The sequence below is a fragment of the Cryptomeria japonica genome, chromosome 5 (genome assembly GCF_030272615.1).
Source record: "Cryptomeria japonica chromosome 5, Sugi_1.0, whole genome shotgun sequence".
NCBI classification, from domain to species: domain Eukaryota; kingdom Viridiplantae; phylum Streptophyta; class Pinopsida; order Cupressales; family Cupressaceae; genus Cryptomeria; species Cryptomeria japonica.
In genome coordinates, this window is record NC_081409.1 from 619,111,095 (window position 1) to 619,127,133 (window position 16,039).

The 16,039-nt window shown below is 33.7% G+C and overlaps 1 protein-coding gene across 1 annotated transcript; it reads left to right on the forward strand.

Annotated features, from left to right (window-relative positions):
* The first annotated feature begins 4,255 nt into the window (after positions 1 to 4,255).
* Positions 4,256 to 5,789, forward strand: LOC131063733 (truncated transcription factor CAULIFLOWER A). Its single transcript, XM_057997636.2, has 9 exons — positions 4,256 to 4,440; positions 4,567 to 4,624; positions 4,755 to 4,816; positions 4,901 to 5,000; positions 5,118 to 5,168; positions 5,257 to 5,277; positions 5,365 to 5,406; positions 5,500 to 5,660; positions 5,762 to 5,789. The coding sequence occupies exons 1-9, from the start codon at positions 4,256 to 4,258 to the stop codon at positions 5,787 to 5,789; spliced, it is 708 nt and encodes a 235-aa protein (XP_057853619.2).
* Positions 5,790 to 16,039: the final 10,250 nt, after the last annotated feature.

The following is a 16,039-nucleotide window of genomic DNA, read 5'->3' on the forward strand; positions in this document are numbered from 1 at the left end:
GGGGGAAAGCTAGTTTGGAATATGTATGAAAAACCACATGCTTTATGGTGTCAAATTATGCAAGAAAATTATTTAGATACTCCTACCCCTTCACGTATATTTACTATCCTTGATCCTCCACCAGGATCTACAGTTTGGAACTTCATGATGGACTCTAGGAATGTGATTACTAGATACTTATCATGGCAAGTACATAATGGTAAAGAAGTCAACTTTTGGCATGATTCATGGAGTGGTCTCCCCCCTCTTAATCTGGAGGAGTCCCTAATAGATGTGATCCCTATATTTACTGCTTATTGGGGTTCACACCTTTATGATTACATAGATGAGCTTGAGAAGCTTTCAAATCGTGTCATTTGGAAGAAGACAACTCTACTTCCAATCTCCCTAGGTCAAAAGGTAAAATTTTCTTTGATTCTCAAGAACCGCATTATCTTTATCTCTAATGGTTTGGAAAAATTGATATGGTGCCCTAGGAAGAATGGAAAGTACTCTATCAAGGAAGGGTATAAGGCAATTCATCAAATGTCTGTTCAATCCTATTCACAAAGAGCTTACAATTTCTGTTGGAATAATAGTGTTCTTTCCAAGGCAGGGATGTTTTCTTGGCTTGCTCTACATAAGAGAATACTCACCAGTGAGAGACTTGTTAAATTGAATATTGCACATCCATTTTCCTGTGTACTTTATGGTGAACACAGTGAAACATTAGATCATCTCATCCTCCAATGTGATTTTGCTCACTATTGTTGTATGTTCGTGCTTGATAATCTTTCCTTTAGCACACCTCTTCCAGATAATGTATGGGATTTGTTCTAGTCATGGTCAGTCTTATACTCATCCTCTCTTTTTGCATGTATTTGGAAAGTGATCCCATCCATAGTAGTATGGTCACTTTGGTGGGAAAGAAATAAGCGTATTTTTAGAAAGCAAACATCTCCTCTTTCTGAAGTTTTCAATTATATTGAAAAATTAGTATCAAAACTAGTTAATGCTCAAGTTTCAAATCAGTTCAATTCAAATAGGGAATTTACTTCTTGGGATGGTCAAGTTATTAACTTCTGGAAGGGCATCTCTATTCTTGTATCACCTTGTCTTCTGAGAGTGAAAACTAGTAAAATTGATAGAAATAAAGTGAAATGGTGTCCTCCGGATTCAATGCATTTCAAACTAAATTTTGATGGCTCCTCTAAAGGGAACTCAGGTGATGCAAGGATAGGAGTATGCATAAGGGATCACACATGATGTGTTTTAGCTTTGAAAGCTGCTTTTATTCCACCGAGTACTAACAACTTTGCAGAGGCATATGCTTTACTTGGAGGTATTCTACTAGTAAAAAAACTGAACATCTCATATATACACATTGAAGGCGATTCATCTATTATTATCAATGCTTGCATAAAGAGAAATATTGATAATTGGCAGATAAGATATTTACTTGAACAAGCATGGACACTAATTGATACATTTACAAACTTCACCATTTCACATGTGTATAGAGAATGGAATCGGGTTGCAGATCATTTGGCAAATATGGGAAGTTCCAAGGAGGAACGTGATATGATGGGTCCGAATTGTGATTTTGATTCTTATCCAATTCTTAAGGCAAAATTTTTGGAAGATATGGGTATAGGATAATATTACATATAGCTATACAATGGTCTTTTTCATAACGATATAAATTGGTATGTGTGATATTATAAGTGCAAGGTCCTGTGGTTTTGTTGCATCTGTATATTGTGAAAGGATATCGATTTGAGAAGTGTGCTGGATTGAAAGTTTGATAAATTCATAAGTGAGATAGATTGTGGACTGCTATGTAAATGTGCACAGCTCTCGTGATGTTTTGGTTTAGAATGCATCTTGTTCAATACATTCCAGAAAATATTCGATACTGGGGGATGTTTTATGGCACTCGGTATCCTGGACACTATAAGATATTGTATTTCTTGGCATATTTGAGATTTAAATCTCACAACCTTTCTATATATTGTAGAGCAAGGATCGGAGTTTTGCTTACTGGTTCTTTTCTCCTTAATACCGCCACCTTGTTTTGAAAAAAAAATATATATTTGTTATAATTATTAGAAATATTTATTTATTGTAACTAATATTAGCAAATCATTTACAAGTAAAATAATTTTTGTAAATAATACAAAAGAAAATATTTTGTTTTCATTGGTCTAAATAATTTTATTTAATAACCATTTAAACATGACAAATGAATTTTCATTACAATAGTATTGGGCAAGTACTAATTAAAAGTAAACTGATTTAATTTTTTTTTAATAAATTAATAAATCAAAAAATGTCATTAAAATGTTTATAACTTATATTACATGGGAATAAACTCATAATTTATATTATTATATTAAAATGCAATGAATATTTTAGATCAATATTTTTTATGTTGTTTAGGATTTTTTCACAATGATTTAGTTTCATTATCCTCGTTTTTATTTGGAAAAACCTGAGATTATTGTTCGGAGAAACCGCTTATGCAAAACGATATTAGCCAATCGTTTGCAACAAAAATAATTTTTGTTAATTATAATGTTAACAAATGTGCATCTATACTATAAAATAAATTTAAAAAATGTAAAGAAAGAAAAATAATTGCTTTTCATCGATCGAAACAATTTTTTTTAATAATCATATAAGCACAACAAATGAATTTACATTACAATAGTATTGCCGGCAAGTATTAATAAGATGAGATGATCCAGCATTTAACTTAATCTTTGTTACACAGTATTCTTACAGCTTTTCTCAACAGACTAATCTGATTATTTCAATAATAGAGAAGAAGCTCACTTAAATACTTAAATACCTTGCATTAGGGTAGAAAACTTGTTCAGTATTACTTTGTATTTCAAAACATGTCTACTTATATTCTAGGAGGACGTGCGAAATTATTGCACTTAAAATCTAGTGAGGCTATATGCAATAATTTAATGTTTACTTTGTACCTTGCGAACTATTACAAAAACACCTGTCGAAACATTGACTCCATAGAGAATAGAGTACGCAAAACGGAAATATTCTACTTGTACTCTTCTAATAATAACTTTATTTAATGGAATATAATATCTGTATGGATATACCATGAGAATCTATTTATGTGCATATCTCTAAATTTATTGAACTGTAGATATGGGCATGTCTTGTTCTTGTTTGTATGTTTGTGAGTTCAAGTTGATGTCTCCTATTTCTAAATTTTTACTTTCTTTTCCATTGAATACAGACTAATTATTGTTGGTTGAATGGTCAGTTTATTATTTCAAAAATATCATGTTTTTTTCTTCATTTTGATAGTGTATTTTTAAGTTTTATGTATATGTATGTTTTAATGTGACAATATCTACATAATCTTTTACCAATTAAATTCTTATATACATTTAAATATATATCAATTATATTTTCAAATATATAATAATTAGAATGACGTGATCAGATTTGAAGGATAAGATTATGATAAAAAGTCAATATTACATTTATAATTCTATTTTGAAACACATTACAACAAAATCAACTAATCACAATCTTTTATATATTATACTAATTCCTTATCATATAGATTTAGACATAAATTAAACACAACAAGAAAAGTTTACACCTTATTATTCCTTTTTGTGTCAATTATTTTTTTATAACCTAATTTTCTTTTATCTAATATTTATTATATCTGATCATTTTAATCGTATACTATCACTAAATATATAATAATTAAAAGCAATACTGCATTGATTAAAAACAATACTTCCAGTCATACTTTATTTTCTTTATGTAATATGTACTCTAAACAACCCAACATTTCCAACATTTATTAGTATGAGATGGTCCAACATTTCCAAAGAAGCTCACCAGAATATCTTCCATTAAGGTAGAAAATTTGTTAATTATTACTCTATATTTCCACCACATTTGCTTATATTCTATGAGGAGGCGTGAAACTATTGCAGTTAGGTCTAGCCAAGAGGCTATATGTAATAATTTAATAGCAAATCTGTACCTTGTGAAACACCTGTCGAAATATTGAATGGATATAAAATTAGAGTACACCTAGCGAAAAGTTGCTAATTGTACTCTCTTCTAATAGCATTGGCCACCTCCAAAATGGCAGCTTTTAAGGTACAATGGCTTGTGCGCTTTTCTTCGTCCATTTAAGGAACCCTAACACTGAACTTCTCCATAGCCACCCCTGTTTATGCTGTATTTGAAAATAGCCTTAGAGTGTCCTCACCACAGCAACAAAATGGGCAGAGCAAAGATTGAGATTAAAAGAATAGAAAATCCATCAAATAGGCAGGTTACCTTCTCCAAGAGGAGAGTTGGCCTTCTCAAGAAAGCTCAAGAGCTTTCCGTTTTATGTTCAGTTGATGTTGGTCTTGTTATATTCTCTAGCAATGGAAAGCTATTCACACATCCTGAATCTTCAAAGTAATATATTATAATTATTAAAAAAGTTTGTGTATATATAGCTATCTAACAAAAAGTTGGTTTTTTTTTTTTTAAGTATATCATTATAATTCATTTTACAATTAAACAATTTTGTAATTTTAACAGTCTAGAACGAATTTTAAAAAGATACTATTTGGAAGAAGGGAGATTTCGTGGAGACCCAGTAAGAATGAATCTAAAGTTTAATTTCATTTTGTGCATTTTAATAGTTCATACAAAAATTAGAAATAAAAAAGACATTGTGTAGTCAAGATTAACGCAGTTGTATTTTGTATGATTGAACAAATATACAGAATACTTCCTTCCATTTCAAACATTTACAAGCTGAGAATGAGAGACTTCACACTGCTATTAGGTATTTATCATTTACTATATATCGTAATCACTTCAGAGGCACCAAGTATATTGTAATATATATAAAATATTTATGGATTTACAGTCATTTCATGGGGGAGAATCTTACTCAACTTACACCAAAGGATCTGGACAATCTTGAAGATGATCTCAATACTTCAATATCTAGGGTCAGATCAAAGAAAGTGAGTAGTACTGCTGAAACGCTTGGCTCTAGCTTCATTTTTTAGTTTAATAAAATAATTTTATTAAAATTAGCTAACCAACTTCTTGATTCTATTCTCTGGTTGTTCATATGAAAGCATGAAACTATGAACCAGCTTATTCAGCGAGAGGAGCAGAGTCTACTGAAGGTAAGATTTTAGTTCAGTATTTTGAAAGCAATCCTAAATTTAAGTGGGTTGAAAGTTAACTATCTTTTTGGTGGTGTGAATATTTCAGATTCAAGCAGCTGAAAGAGAGGTGAGATTTTTAATTGATCTGTCTTATGAATTATTTTGCTGTACGAAGTGTTTCAGTCTGACAGCTTTTTTGTTCACCCTTTTATAGAGTGACGTTCTGCGAGAGAGATTTGCCCGTCTGCAAAAATTGGTATGAATGCTAGATATTCAACATTTTCTTATCATTTCAAGTTTACTAGTCTCTTAAAAGTCCAAACTAATATTCAACGTTGGGTATTTTCAGGTGGATAATTGTTATGGAGGGCCTGCATTGGATAAAGTATTTGGGCAAGATGAGGAAAACTCTTTTAATTTGCTCCCCTCAATTCCTTTTCTTCGTCCGCAGCCATGTCAAATAAATTTGAGAGAACCAGATCAGTATCTACAGACCGAACTACGTTTGGGGTAAATATAATGTTATAAATACTAAAATTATTGTTCTGTTACAATTTATTTTACAATTTACACAACTGACAGTGAAAGATCTGGTTGGATTTTTATGACAGATTTGGCAGCTTTGATGAAAGCAAGTGATGTTCTCGGTTTCCTTCTGTTTATCTTTTTGTGTCTTCGAATATGGGCAGCTCAAAATCGGACAACTGTTGAACTATTGTTTGTATAGTTCTTGAGTATTTTTCTAGATCTGTTTCTTCTATATTTCAAACATAAAAATCTGTGCTTACCTATTGTTTTCGGTGTAGTCATCACTAATACCATGTGATGGTTTTGTAAACCTTTTAAATATTTGAATATAAAATGATTGCATCACAAATGCTGTAGATTGTTTCAAAATATTGATTTACGCTGTAATTTTCTGTTAATTATTATGTAATCATTAACATGATGTTTTGTAATTTGTGTTATGCTTTCAATTGGTTTTTTATAAATATGGAAGAAAGTAGGAATTTGTATTTAAGTATAATATGAATGGAATAATATTGAGATGGATGATTTGTGGTTTAATATTGAAGAGTGTAACAAAATATTATAAAATTTGGACGAGTGGTTTACTCTTAATCTGTTAGCAAGACTTGACATTTTTTGCTAAATGTAATATCGAAGACTTTTAAGAAAAGAATACTCATAAATCATAAATTTGATTTGTAATTCCTCTAATATCCTCAATAAGCAACTAGCTTGGGATGGTCTTAGGTTTCATACTCATCACTATGAGAAAGCCTATCAAATATAAGAAACATTTTTTTATTAAAAGTATCTAAAAGACATAAAAATTATTGAAAGCTTTGGATTTTGTGGATTAATAATTATTTTCTATGCTATTTCTATTAATTAGTAACAGATTTTTTCTTATAGAAATCATCTTTTGACTAAAATTTCATAAGTTTGAATCTTTTCGCTTTATAACTTATGAGTCAAAATATTGATATATTTTCAAAAATACTACCAAAAACTTAGCAATATAACTATCCAGAAAAATATTATAAGATATACCAAATAGTTAGTGGTTTCATTTCTCTTACCATGATTCAGAAAGTTAAACTTGATAAAAATGATTTAAAATAATATCTTGATATACCATTGTATATGGCAGGATAGATATTTTCTGCTTATACCTCATCTCCCAACAATAGCCTACTTAACTCTTTAATGGCATCTCCAATCCTCTCTTGGCACTTACACTAGATTGTGTGCTTGGGTGCTTCTCTTTCTGTATAAGATCTAGCTATTATTGAACCCGTATTTGATTATTTTTCTTTGTGCATAAATTTAGCTATCATTAAACCCGTATTAAAATTTAAAAGAAAATTTTACATCACTCAAATTTAACCTTCTTTATTAATAGTAGAATATTTCAGGGTCCTCTCAATCTTTCACTTCAATTACACCTTTCCATGCGGCGGGCCCTGGGTATGGTGTTGAGCCAGAGGATAAAGAAACTATGATTGACATTGACTTAGACGTCAATTGAAAACTTATATACCTGGGTCTCTAAGTAAGAGTCAAGTACTCAGAGTTAGACAGAGTCAAGTACTCTGAGTTAGCCACTTTTAAAGGTACAAAACTCACGCTACTGAAATCATTCATGAGCACAAAATATTGTTTTTATTTTTGCTTTCTTTTCCAAGTCAATTAACTCCATTACAATTTACAACTGCCATCATCCCTTTTCCTCAATTAACTCCATTACAGCTGGTCTTTATTAGATATCTAAGTATAGACAAAATAAAATATTCGTTTTTAAAATGGGATTGAGGAAGAAAAGAAAATGTGAAGTTTAGCTCTATTCTACTCAATGTTAGCCCTTTCTGTAAAACAATTCAGAGAAATTGGTGACAGTAACTCAGTTCTTTACAATTATAGCAAGAAGTACGATGCAGCTGGAGTCCCTGCCTGTTGACAAATATTGTAATGCTGGAGTTCTGTATTCACATAGTTGCATTCTGACATTCTATCAGAAAGGCAGCACCAGAATCGCTTAGATCTTGAACAGTAGTATGTGATATGAAGGAAGAGTTTGGTGAAAAAAAAGTGCTAATCCTCAACCGCAAGGTTATTCCAACAAAATGTATATGCCTCGCTTCTATCTGTATGTTTGTATCGTAAAGTTGATATGACCTTTTTTCTAGTCACTTTTTGTTAAATGGTGAATCTATTATTCAAAATATTTTTTTTTATACTAGTTTATTTTTCTGGATTCGATTGTGTGTAATCGAATCCAGAAAAATAAACTAGTATACAAAATGGATTGTGGAAATCTCATAGCTTTAATATTTTTTTTCCATTTAGATCTATAATTTTAGGTTTTATGTATATGTAAGATTTATATTATTTTTTGTTAGTTCAAATTTCATATATATATTTAGAAGTTAATTAAAATTGAAAATATATAGTGATTTTGAATAATAAAATTATAACTGAGGGATGAATTCATGAGAAAAGGTCAAAGATCACATCCCTAAATTTATATTAAAATACATCACAACATGATCAATGAATCACAACCTTCTAAACAATATGCTAGTACCTTATTATACACAAATTTAGACATAAATCAAGCATAATAAGATAAATATAAATCTGTTTATGCTTTTTTCTTTTAATTATATTTTTCAATTAATAATTAATAACCTAACTTTCTTTATCTAATATTTATTATTTATTTTAGATATAATCATTTGTCAACGCAAAATATATATCATCTTAAAGCACTACTTAATTAACTAATATGTTCCACTATTGCTCTAAAAGACCCAACCAAACCGGAATAAATTTATAGAAGCTAACTAACATTTACTTGGGTCTTTCTTACAAAGTATTCTTACAGGTATTCTAAGCAGAGTAATCTGATTATTTGAATAATAGAGTTCAGAAGCTCGCCTAAATACTTTGCATTAGTGTAGAAAATTTGTTCAGTATTACTTCATATTTCCAACACGTTTACTTACACTCTAATTGGACAAGTGAAATTATTGCGCTTACATCTAGAGAGGCTATAGGCAATATTTTAATGTCTACTTTGTACCTTGTGATCTGTTACAAAAAACACTGTCGAAATATTGACTGGATAGAGAATAGAGCACACAAAACGGAAAAATGCTACTTGTACTCTCTTCTAACAACATTGGCCACCTCCGAAACGGCAGCTTTAAGGTACACTATCTCATGGAGCTTTGTTTGCCCATTTGCCCCTTCGTACACTATCTCATGGAGCTTTCTTCACCCATTTGACCCTTCGTGTCTGCATAAGGTACACTATCTCATGGAGCTTTCTTCACCCATTTGGCCCTTCGTACACTATCTCATGGAGCTTTCTTCACCCATTTGCCCCTTCGTGTCTGCATAAGGTACACTATCTCATGGAGCTTTCTTCACCCATTTGCCCCTTCGTACACTATCTCATGGAGCTTTCTTCACCCATTTGCCCCTTCGTGTCTGCATAAGGTACACCATCTCATGGAACCCTAACACTGAAGTTCGGCATTCCGGATAATGCTGCATCTGTGAATGTTGTTAACGTTCTTTAGAGCAACACAATGGGCATAGGCAAGATTGAGATTAAAAAAACTGACAATCCATGAAATACTCAGATTGGCTTCTCCAAGTGGAGATATAGCCTTCTCAAGAAAGCTCAAGAGGCTTGCATTTTATGTTCTACTGATATTGGTCTTGTTACTTTTTTATTGATTATGGGAAGGCTAGTTGTATTAGATAATTTATATTGGACCTTCAATTTATCCGTTGTATGATATCCATCAAGCATGTAGCTAGTTGATCATATCATGGAGTTCATAGGATTTTCCTTTCTTTTTGCAAAGTAGAGGGAATTACAAAGCACAAATGGACTATTATGAAATATCAATTGTAGATGGGTTGTGTTGAACATGTAATTAGTGCTATAGGATGACACAAATCTAGTGCAGCATGCAGCCTAGCAAGTGATGAATCATGTATTATGGGATTATGTGTTCTAGTTTGAGAGTATTGAGTTTGTATTTTTGGTATTTTATGTAATGGGCTGATATAAATGATTTGATGAAGGGAATATGGTCAATTCATGTGTTGGACAGTTCTAATATTTAAGGAGTGTTGAATTTATTAATAAAAAAATTTATTGTAGGAATTGAAGTATATGATGTGCATTTTTTAATATTTTTTGTTCATGAAAGATTCAATTTGATGAATTGTCTAGTCGGTAAAATGAATTAAATGTTTATTTTAGAATTAATTTTATCTAATAGAAAATAATATCTTTTGAGTACTTCTATGGATATACCATGTGGATCTACTTATGTGCATATCTCTAATTTAATTGTTTGATTTTATTGAATTATAAGTCTGTGCATGTCCGGTTCTTTTTTGTATCCATGTAGGTTCATCTTGATATATTCTCTTACTAATCTTTTCCCTTTTGTCCCAATGAATAAGCACTAATCCTTTTTTGTTGAATGGCCAATCTATTATTTCCAATATATATATATTTTCATTTAGATAGTTTATGTGTACTTAACAATTATTTTTCTTTGAGGTGGTGTTATGGCAAGGATTTCGATTTCTTCCAGTCTAGTGGTTGCTGGAGGGGATACAAATCATATTGGTCCTTCATTGGGCTTGCATCCTCAACGACCATAGATGTTTTATGCGAGTGAGGGTTTAAAAGTGAATAAAGTTAATGGGTGTTTTCCTCGAAGCCAAGACCAATCGCTTTTGGTTATTTCCCCTGATTCGATCATTGTTGATGTTTCGTATTGGAGCTGACATGCTCTTATTTGTAAGTTTCTTGGTGTTCGCATTCCTTTGTCTACTTTGGAAGCTTGGATTTGGCGTTCATGGAAAGTTGATGGGGATATGGAGATTATGTTCGCTGCTAATAGTTACTCTATGGTTGTTTTCTCTAGTAAGGATGATCACAATCAAGTTTTTGAAGGAGAGTCGTATTTCTACAATCATGTTCCCAGGTTATTTATTAAACCCTAGCATACGAGTTTTAATTTGGCTGAAGAGTTGTCGTCTTGGGTCCCAATTTGGGTTCGTTTGCCTCAACTTCCTTTGGAGTTTTTTGCAAGAAGATATCTTACAACGAATTGTTGCTCTCTTGGGAAAGTTGGTTGCGATTGCCCAACACACTCTTGACAATAAGGTGATTTATTTCGCTCGATTTTGTGTTGAGATTGATTAGAATAATCCTCTGTCGGATTCGTTGGAAATTTTTCTTGGTTCTTCCTTATCTTGATACAACAGCTAGATTATGAATCTCTTCTCTTTTGATGCTAGATCTATCATGAATATGGTCATCTTCAGTGCTAGTGTCTAAAGGTTCATAAAGAATCTCGGTCTACAACTTTCCCTTCCTCTTCCTCTCAGCCTATGGGTAAAGAGGACAAGGGGAATGATCCCTTGCAGGGGGGTGATTTGGGTAAGGCTAATGATGGTTTTGTGTCTGTTAAGTCTAGAACCAAAGGATAGGGTCAGAAGAGGACTTTAAAGGATCGTTAGATTGATGAGGGTTTTAATCAGTTCAAAGTGTTAGATTTTGTAGCTTTGGAGGAAGGGGTTCCACCTAGTATCTCTCCTGTAGCTACTGATGTGAGTATGGCAGTTGCTCACATTCCTCCTTCAAGTCATGATCATCAAGGAAGACAACCTCTGTAGGAGCCCTTGCTTGAACCTTTGTAAGATGATATGGTTTTGGTCAATCTAGCTAAGGAGGTTTTAGCTTCAAATAAGGGTAAGGGGTTTCCTCAAGGTTTGTGGGTGCATCAACGTCCCTTTAAGAAATTTCCTTCTGATAACTCTTCTAAAGGATGTAAGAAGGATCATGAGAGAATCTAGATTACAGGAGATTTATTGGTGTAATCGAGGGTTGTGAAGCCTATTGATGTTCACTTCTCTTAGTCCTCACCATGATTATTTTTTCCTGGAATGTAAGGGGGTTGAATAGCACCTTCCATCAAAAATCTATTCATGATTTGGTTGTTGTTCATTCACTAGACCTCTTTTGTATTCAGGAGACTAAGGTTTTGGTTGATGTTATACTTTAATATGCTTCTCATATTTGGTATTTTGGTCAATGTTAGTGTATTGGATCTTAGGTTACTTTTGGCAGTTTGGCTCTTTTTTGGGATCCCTGCAAGATTACTCCCCTTTGGTAGATTTCTAGCCCTTCTTCTATCTCCATGGTTTCTTACACCTTGGATTCTAGTGAGACTATTCTGATTACTAATGTTTATGCTCCAATTTATATCCGAGGTAAAATCCAGTTATGGGCGCATATAAGGTATGTTTGTTCATGTGCCCCTTATTTTCCTTGGATCATAGGTGGTGATTTTAATTCAATATTGAGTCTAGAGGAGAAGAGATCAAGGTTACCTAGGTTAGGGCCTGCTTCTGATCTTTTTCAAGATCAGGCGGATTTTCTTGCTTTAGTTGATGTTAAACCCTCTAATGGGATTTTCACTTGGAATAATCGTCGAAGTGGAGAGGAAGCAATTTTTGAACAATTGGATAGGTTTCTTGTTTCCTGTTTTTGGGTTGGGGTTGGCTCGGTTACTACTTCTTGAATTATTGACTAGAGAGGTTCTAATCACTTGTTGATTAAGTTTTTTTCTTCCTTTCCTGCTGCTCCTAAGAATCCTCCTTTCAAGTTTCAGCTCATGTGGCTTCAGGATTCCTCATTGCATGACTTAGTGGACAAGTGTTGGAGAGAGAGCAACCCTTCTTATGGCACTGTTATGTTTACTTTTGTTAAGAAACTTAAATATGTTAAATATCACCTTAAATGATGGAATACGCAATTTTTTGCTAATCTTAAGTCTAGGAAGAGCTATGCTCTGAAACTTCTTGATTTGATTACTCGATAGATTTGGGACTTTGGTTTTTTGAACTACCTTGGGAAAGCTAAATCCCAGGCTATGCATGATGTGAAGGTGTGGGAGCTTCGTGAAGAGATTTATTGGAAACAGAAGGTTCAAATTGATTGGCTTCAAAAAGGGGATAGGAATACTACTTTATTTCATCATTTTGTTCAGGCTCGTCGTAATAAGGGGTACATCTCCTCATTGGGTACTGCGAAAGGGATTCATAATTTTTTTTTATCAGCTATGTCTCGTGAGACCCCTTAGTTTTATTTTGATCTTTTTGCTGAAGACTCCCCTCCTGTTGGTGAGGAGGAGAACTTGATCCTTTCCTGCATTGCTTCTCTGGTCACCAATGCTATGAATTATTCTCTCCTCCACTCGATTTCATTACCTAAGTTAGAAGAGGTTGTGTTTGGGATAAACATAGGTAAAGCTCTAGGCCTATATGGTTTTCTTGTTGAATTTTTTCTAGAGTTCTGGAATATTATTAATTAAGATCTATTGGAGGTTGTTCTGGAATCCTTTTGTAGTAAATAGGTGCTTTGAGCCTTGAATTCTACCTTCTTGGTTCTTATCCCCAAAAAGGAAGATGTTGATAAGCTTGATTTTTTTCATCTTATTGTTTTTTGTAATGTCGTGTATAATATTATTGATCACTAAGTTGATTGACGAGAGGCTCAAATATTGCCTCCCCATTGTGATATTAGAGGAACAGGGGGGATTTGCTGTTGGAAAATAAATTTTGGATGGGGTAGTGGTGGCTTCTAAGGTTATTCACCCTATGGCAGCTTCAAAGGAGAGATCTATGTTCTTCAAATTGGATATGGCCAAGGCTTATGATCGGGTTAAATGGTGTTTTCTTCAAAAATTCTCTCAGCCTTTGGTTTTAGTCCAGAGTGGGTGAGTTGGACTATGAGTTGTGTTATTTCTTCCTCTTTCTTGGTTATTATGAATGGAGAACCTTCAGAGCCTTTTGATGCTTCCCAAGGCCTTCATCAAGGGGATCCACTCTCTCCTTATTTCTTTATTATTATGGCTAAGGGCCTGGGCCATTTTCTTAAATATAGAGTTTCTTAGGGATATATTCATGGTTGGCATTGGGGTCATGGTTTACCACAACTCTCTCATCTCCAATTTGTGGATGATACTTCTCTTATGGGATTGGCTTGTGTTCAAGAAGCTAATTCTTTTCAGTGAGCCTTCGGTATTTACCTTGCAGCTTTATGTCAGAAGGTTAATGAGCACAAATCTTATGTTTTCTTCTTTATTACTCCTCAAGCCATTTAGCAGCATATTGCTAATATTATGTGGTTTTAGATTTGGTCTCTTCCCTTTGTTTATTTGGGAATTCCTCTTATTGTTAGTAGATATCCTAGGTCCTCTTGGCAGAATTTGCTTGACAAGTTGTGTCAAAAGGTTAATCATTGGACTCATCATTGGTTATCTACTGTTGCTCGATTGACTCTTTAAAATTTTGTTATTCAAGATTTGCCTATCTATAGGTGTTTTATTCAAGCTACTCCCATGTATTTTCTTTGAGAATTTGATGCACTCTCTTGTCAGTTTCTTTGGAGTGGTAATTTTTCGAATGTTAAATGGAGCCTTATTAAGTGGAAAATTGTATGCAGAACTAAGAATGAGGGGGCCTTGGCTTACAATCTGCTATTTTGAATGGGAAAGTTCTTGCAGGTAAGTTGTATTGGTATTGGTGTACTAGCCAAAATCAGCTCTGGGTTCGCATCCTAACACACAAGTATCTTAATAATTTTAATGGGTTTGATGTTCCGTACTTTCCTCTGGTGGGACAAGGTTCTATGATCTAGAATACTTTGAAATTGGGGGCTCAATTGGTTAAGAATGGTCTCTTTTCGATTTGTCACTTAGTTTCAGAAGCTCTTTTTTGGCTGGATTCTTGGGATGGTCATCCTGCTATCCTTTTTACTCATCCCCATCTTCTTGGGATACGGTTGATCATTATAAGGTTTCTTATAACTGGGGCTGGTGGTTCATTTTTGCTAGAAATATCCTTCTAAATGGGTGTTAGGAGGTTTCATGGATGATAGGACAGAGTAGGCTCAGATTGTGGAGTCTCGTGAGTGCACTACCTTGGCTGGGAATGATGTTCTAGCTTGGGCAAGTAGTGATTTGTCAGGTAGGTTTTTTGTTTCTGTTGGGTATGCTGAGTTGGCACAAAAGACATTTGGAGACACTCGAGTCCCTTGGTGGAAGCAAGTTTGGTGCAATTTTTCATGGCCCAAGTGCAATTTTTTCATGTGTTTGGTTGTCCACAATCGATGTCTTACTTGGGATAATTTATGCAAGCATGGTTTTCAGGGTCCCTCAAGGTGTGTATTCTATTGTGATAGTGAAGTGAGTGTCTCTCATCTCATTTTCCAGTGCTCCTTCACTAGATATATTTGGCATTTATGGTGGGATGTGTGGAACCAAGCTTGTTGGCATGTTTCTTCTTTGGCCGAGTTTTTTGTTAGATGGGGCAAGGCTCCTATTAAAACCTTTTTTCTTCAAGTTGCTTGGACTCTTGGCCCATTTTTTATTATTTGAAATATTTGGTTGGAAATAAACCATCGGACCTTTCAAGATGTTCAGTTGGGGGCCCAACATTTGTGGTGGAAAATTCTCCTCTCTAGGAGAAGCTATTTCAGCTAGATGTGACTTGTTGGAAGCTGTAGACCTAGGTGATGTTAATTGCTACAATCATCTCCATCTTCCTCCCCCATAACACCAGATAATGCAAAATAGGTGTAGGCACCCTCTTCAGAAAATAAATAGGGTGGGGAGGTGGAGTCGTCCTTCTCGAGTATTCTTAAAATCAACACGGATGGGTATTCATGGGAAAACCCTGGCCCTACTAGTATTGGTGGTGTTGGTAGAGATAGTTTGGGGAATGTTCAATTTGTTTTTTTTGTTTATAAAGGGTGTCATACTAATAATATGATGGAGGCTCTTTCCCTTTTATCTGTTGTGGAGCGAGCTTGTTCTCTTGGTTGGTGCAGGCTCATTTGTGAATCAGATTAAGAGGTGGTGGTGAATTTGTTGACTTGGCCACATCCCACGGATGTTAGTTGGTAGCTAATTTTAGTTGTTAACCAGATTCTTCATTTGAGTGCTTCTTTGGATTATGTTACTTTTTTGCATATTCCTAGGGAATGAAGTAGTGTTATGGACTATCTAGCCAAATGGGATTCTAATTACATGCATAACTATAATATTGTGGATAAGGGTCAGTTACCCCTAGATTTGTCTCTTCAGTTAGATCACTTAGTGGATCTTGACAGGGTGGTTTGGTGCCCTTGCTTTGTATTTCTTCTGCTTTGAATAAATTTTCACCCTTTTATTCAAAAATGTTTATGTGTACTTGAAGCCATGTGTATACGTATTATTTAATGTTATAATATCCACATAATCCTTTATCAACTTAAATTATTATATACATTTACAGATATATAT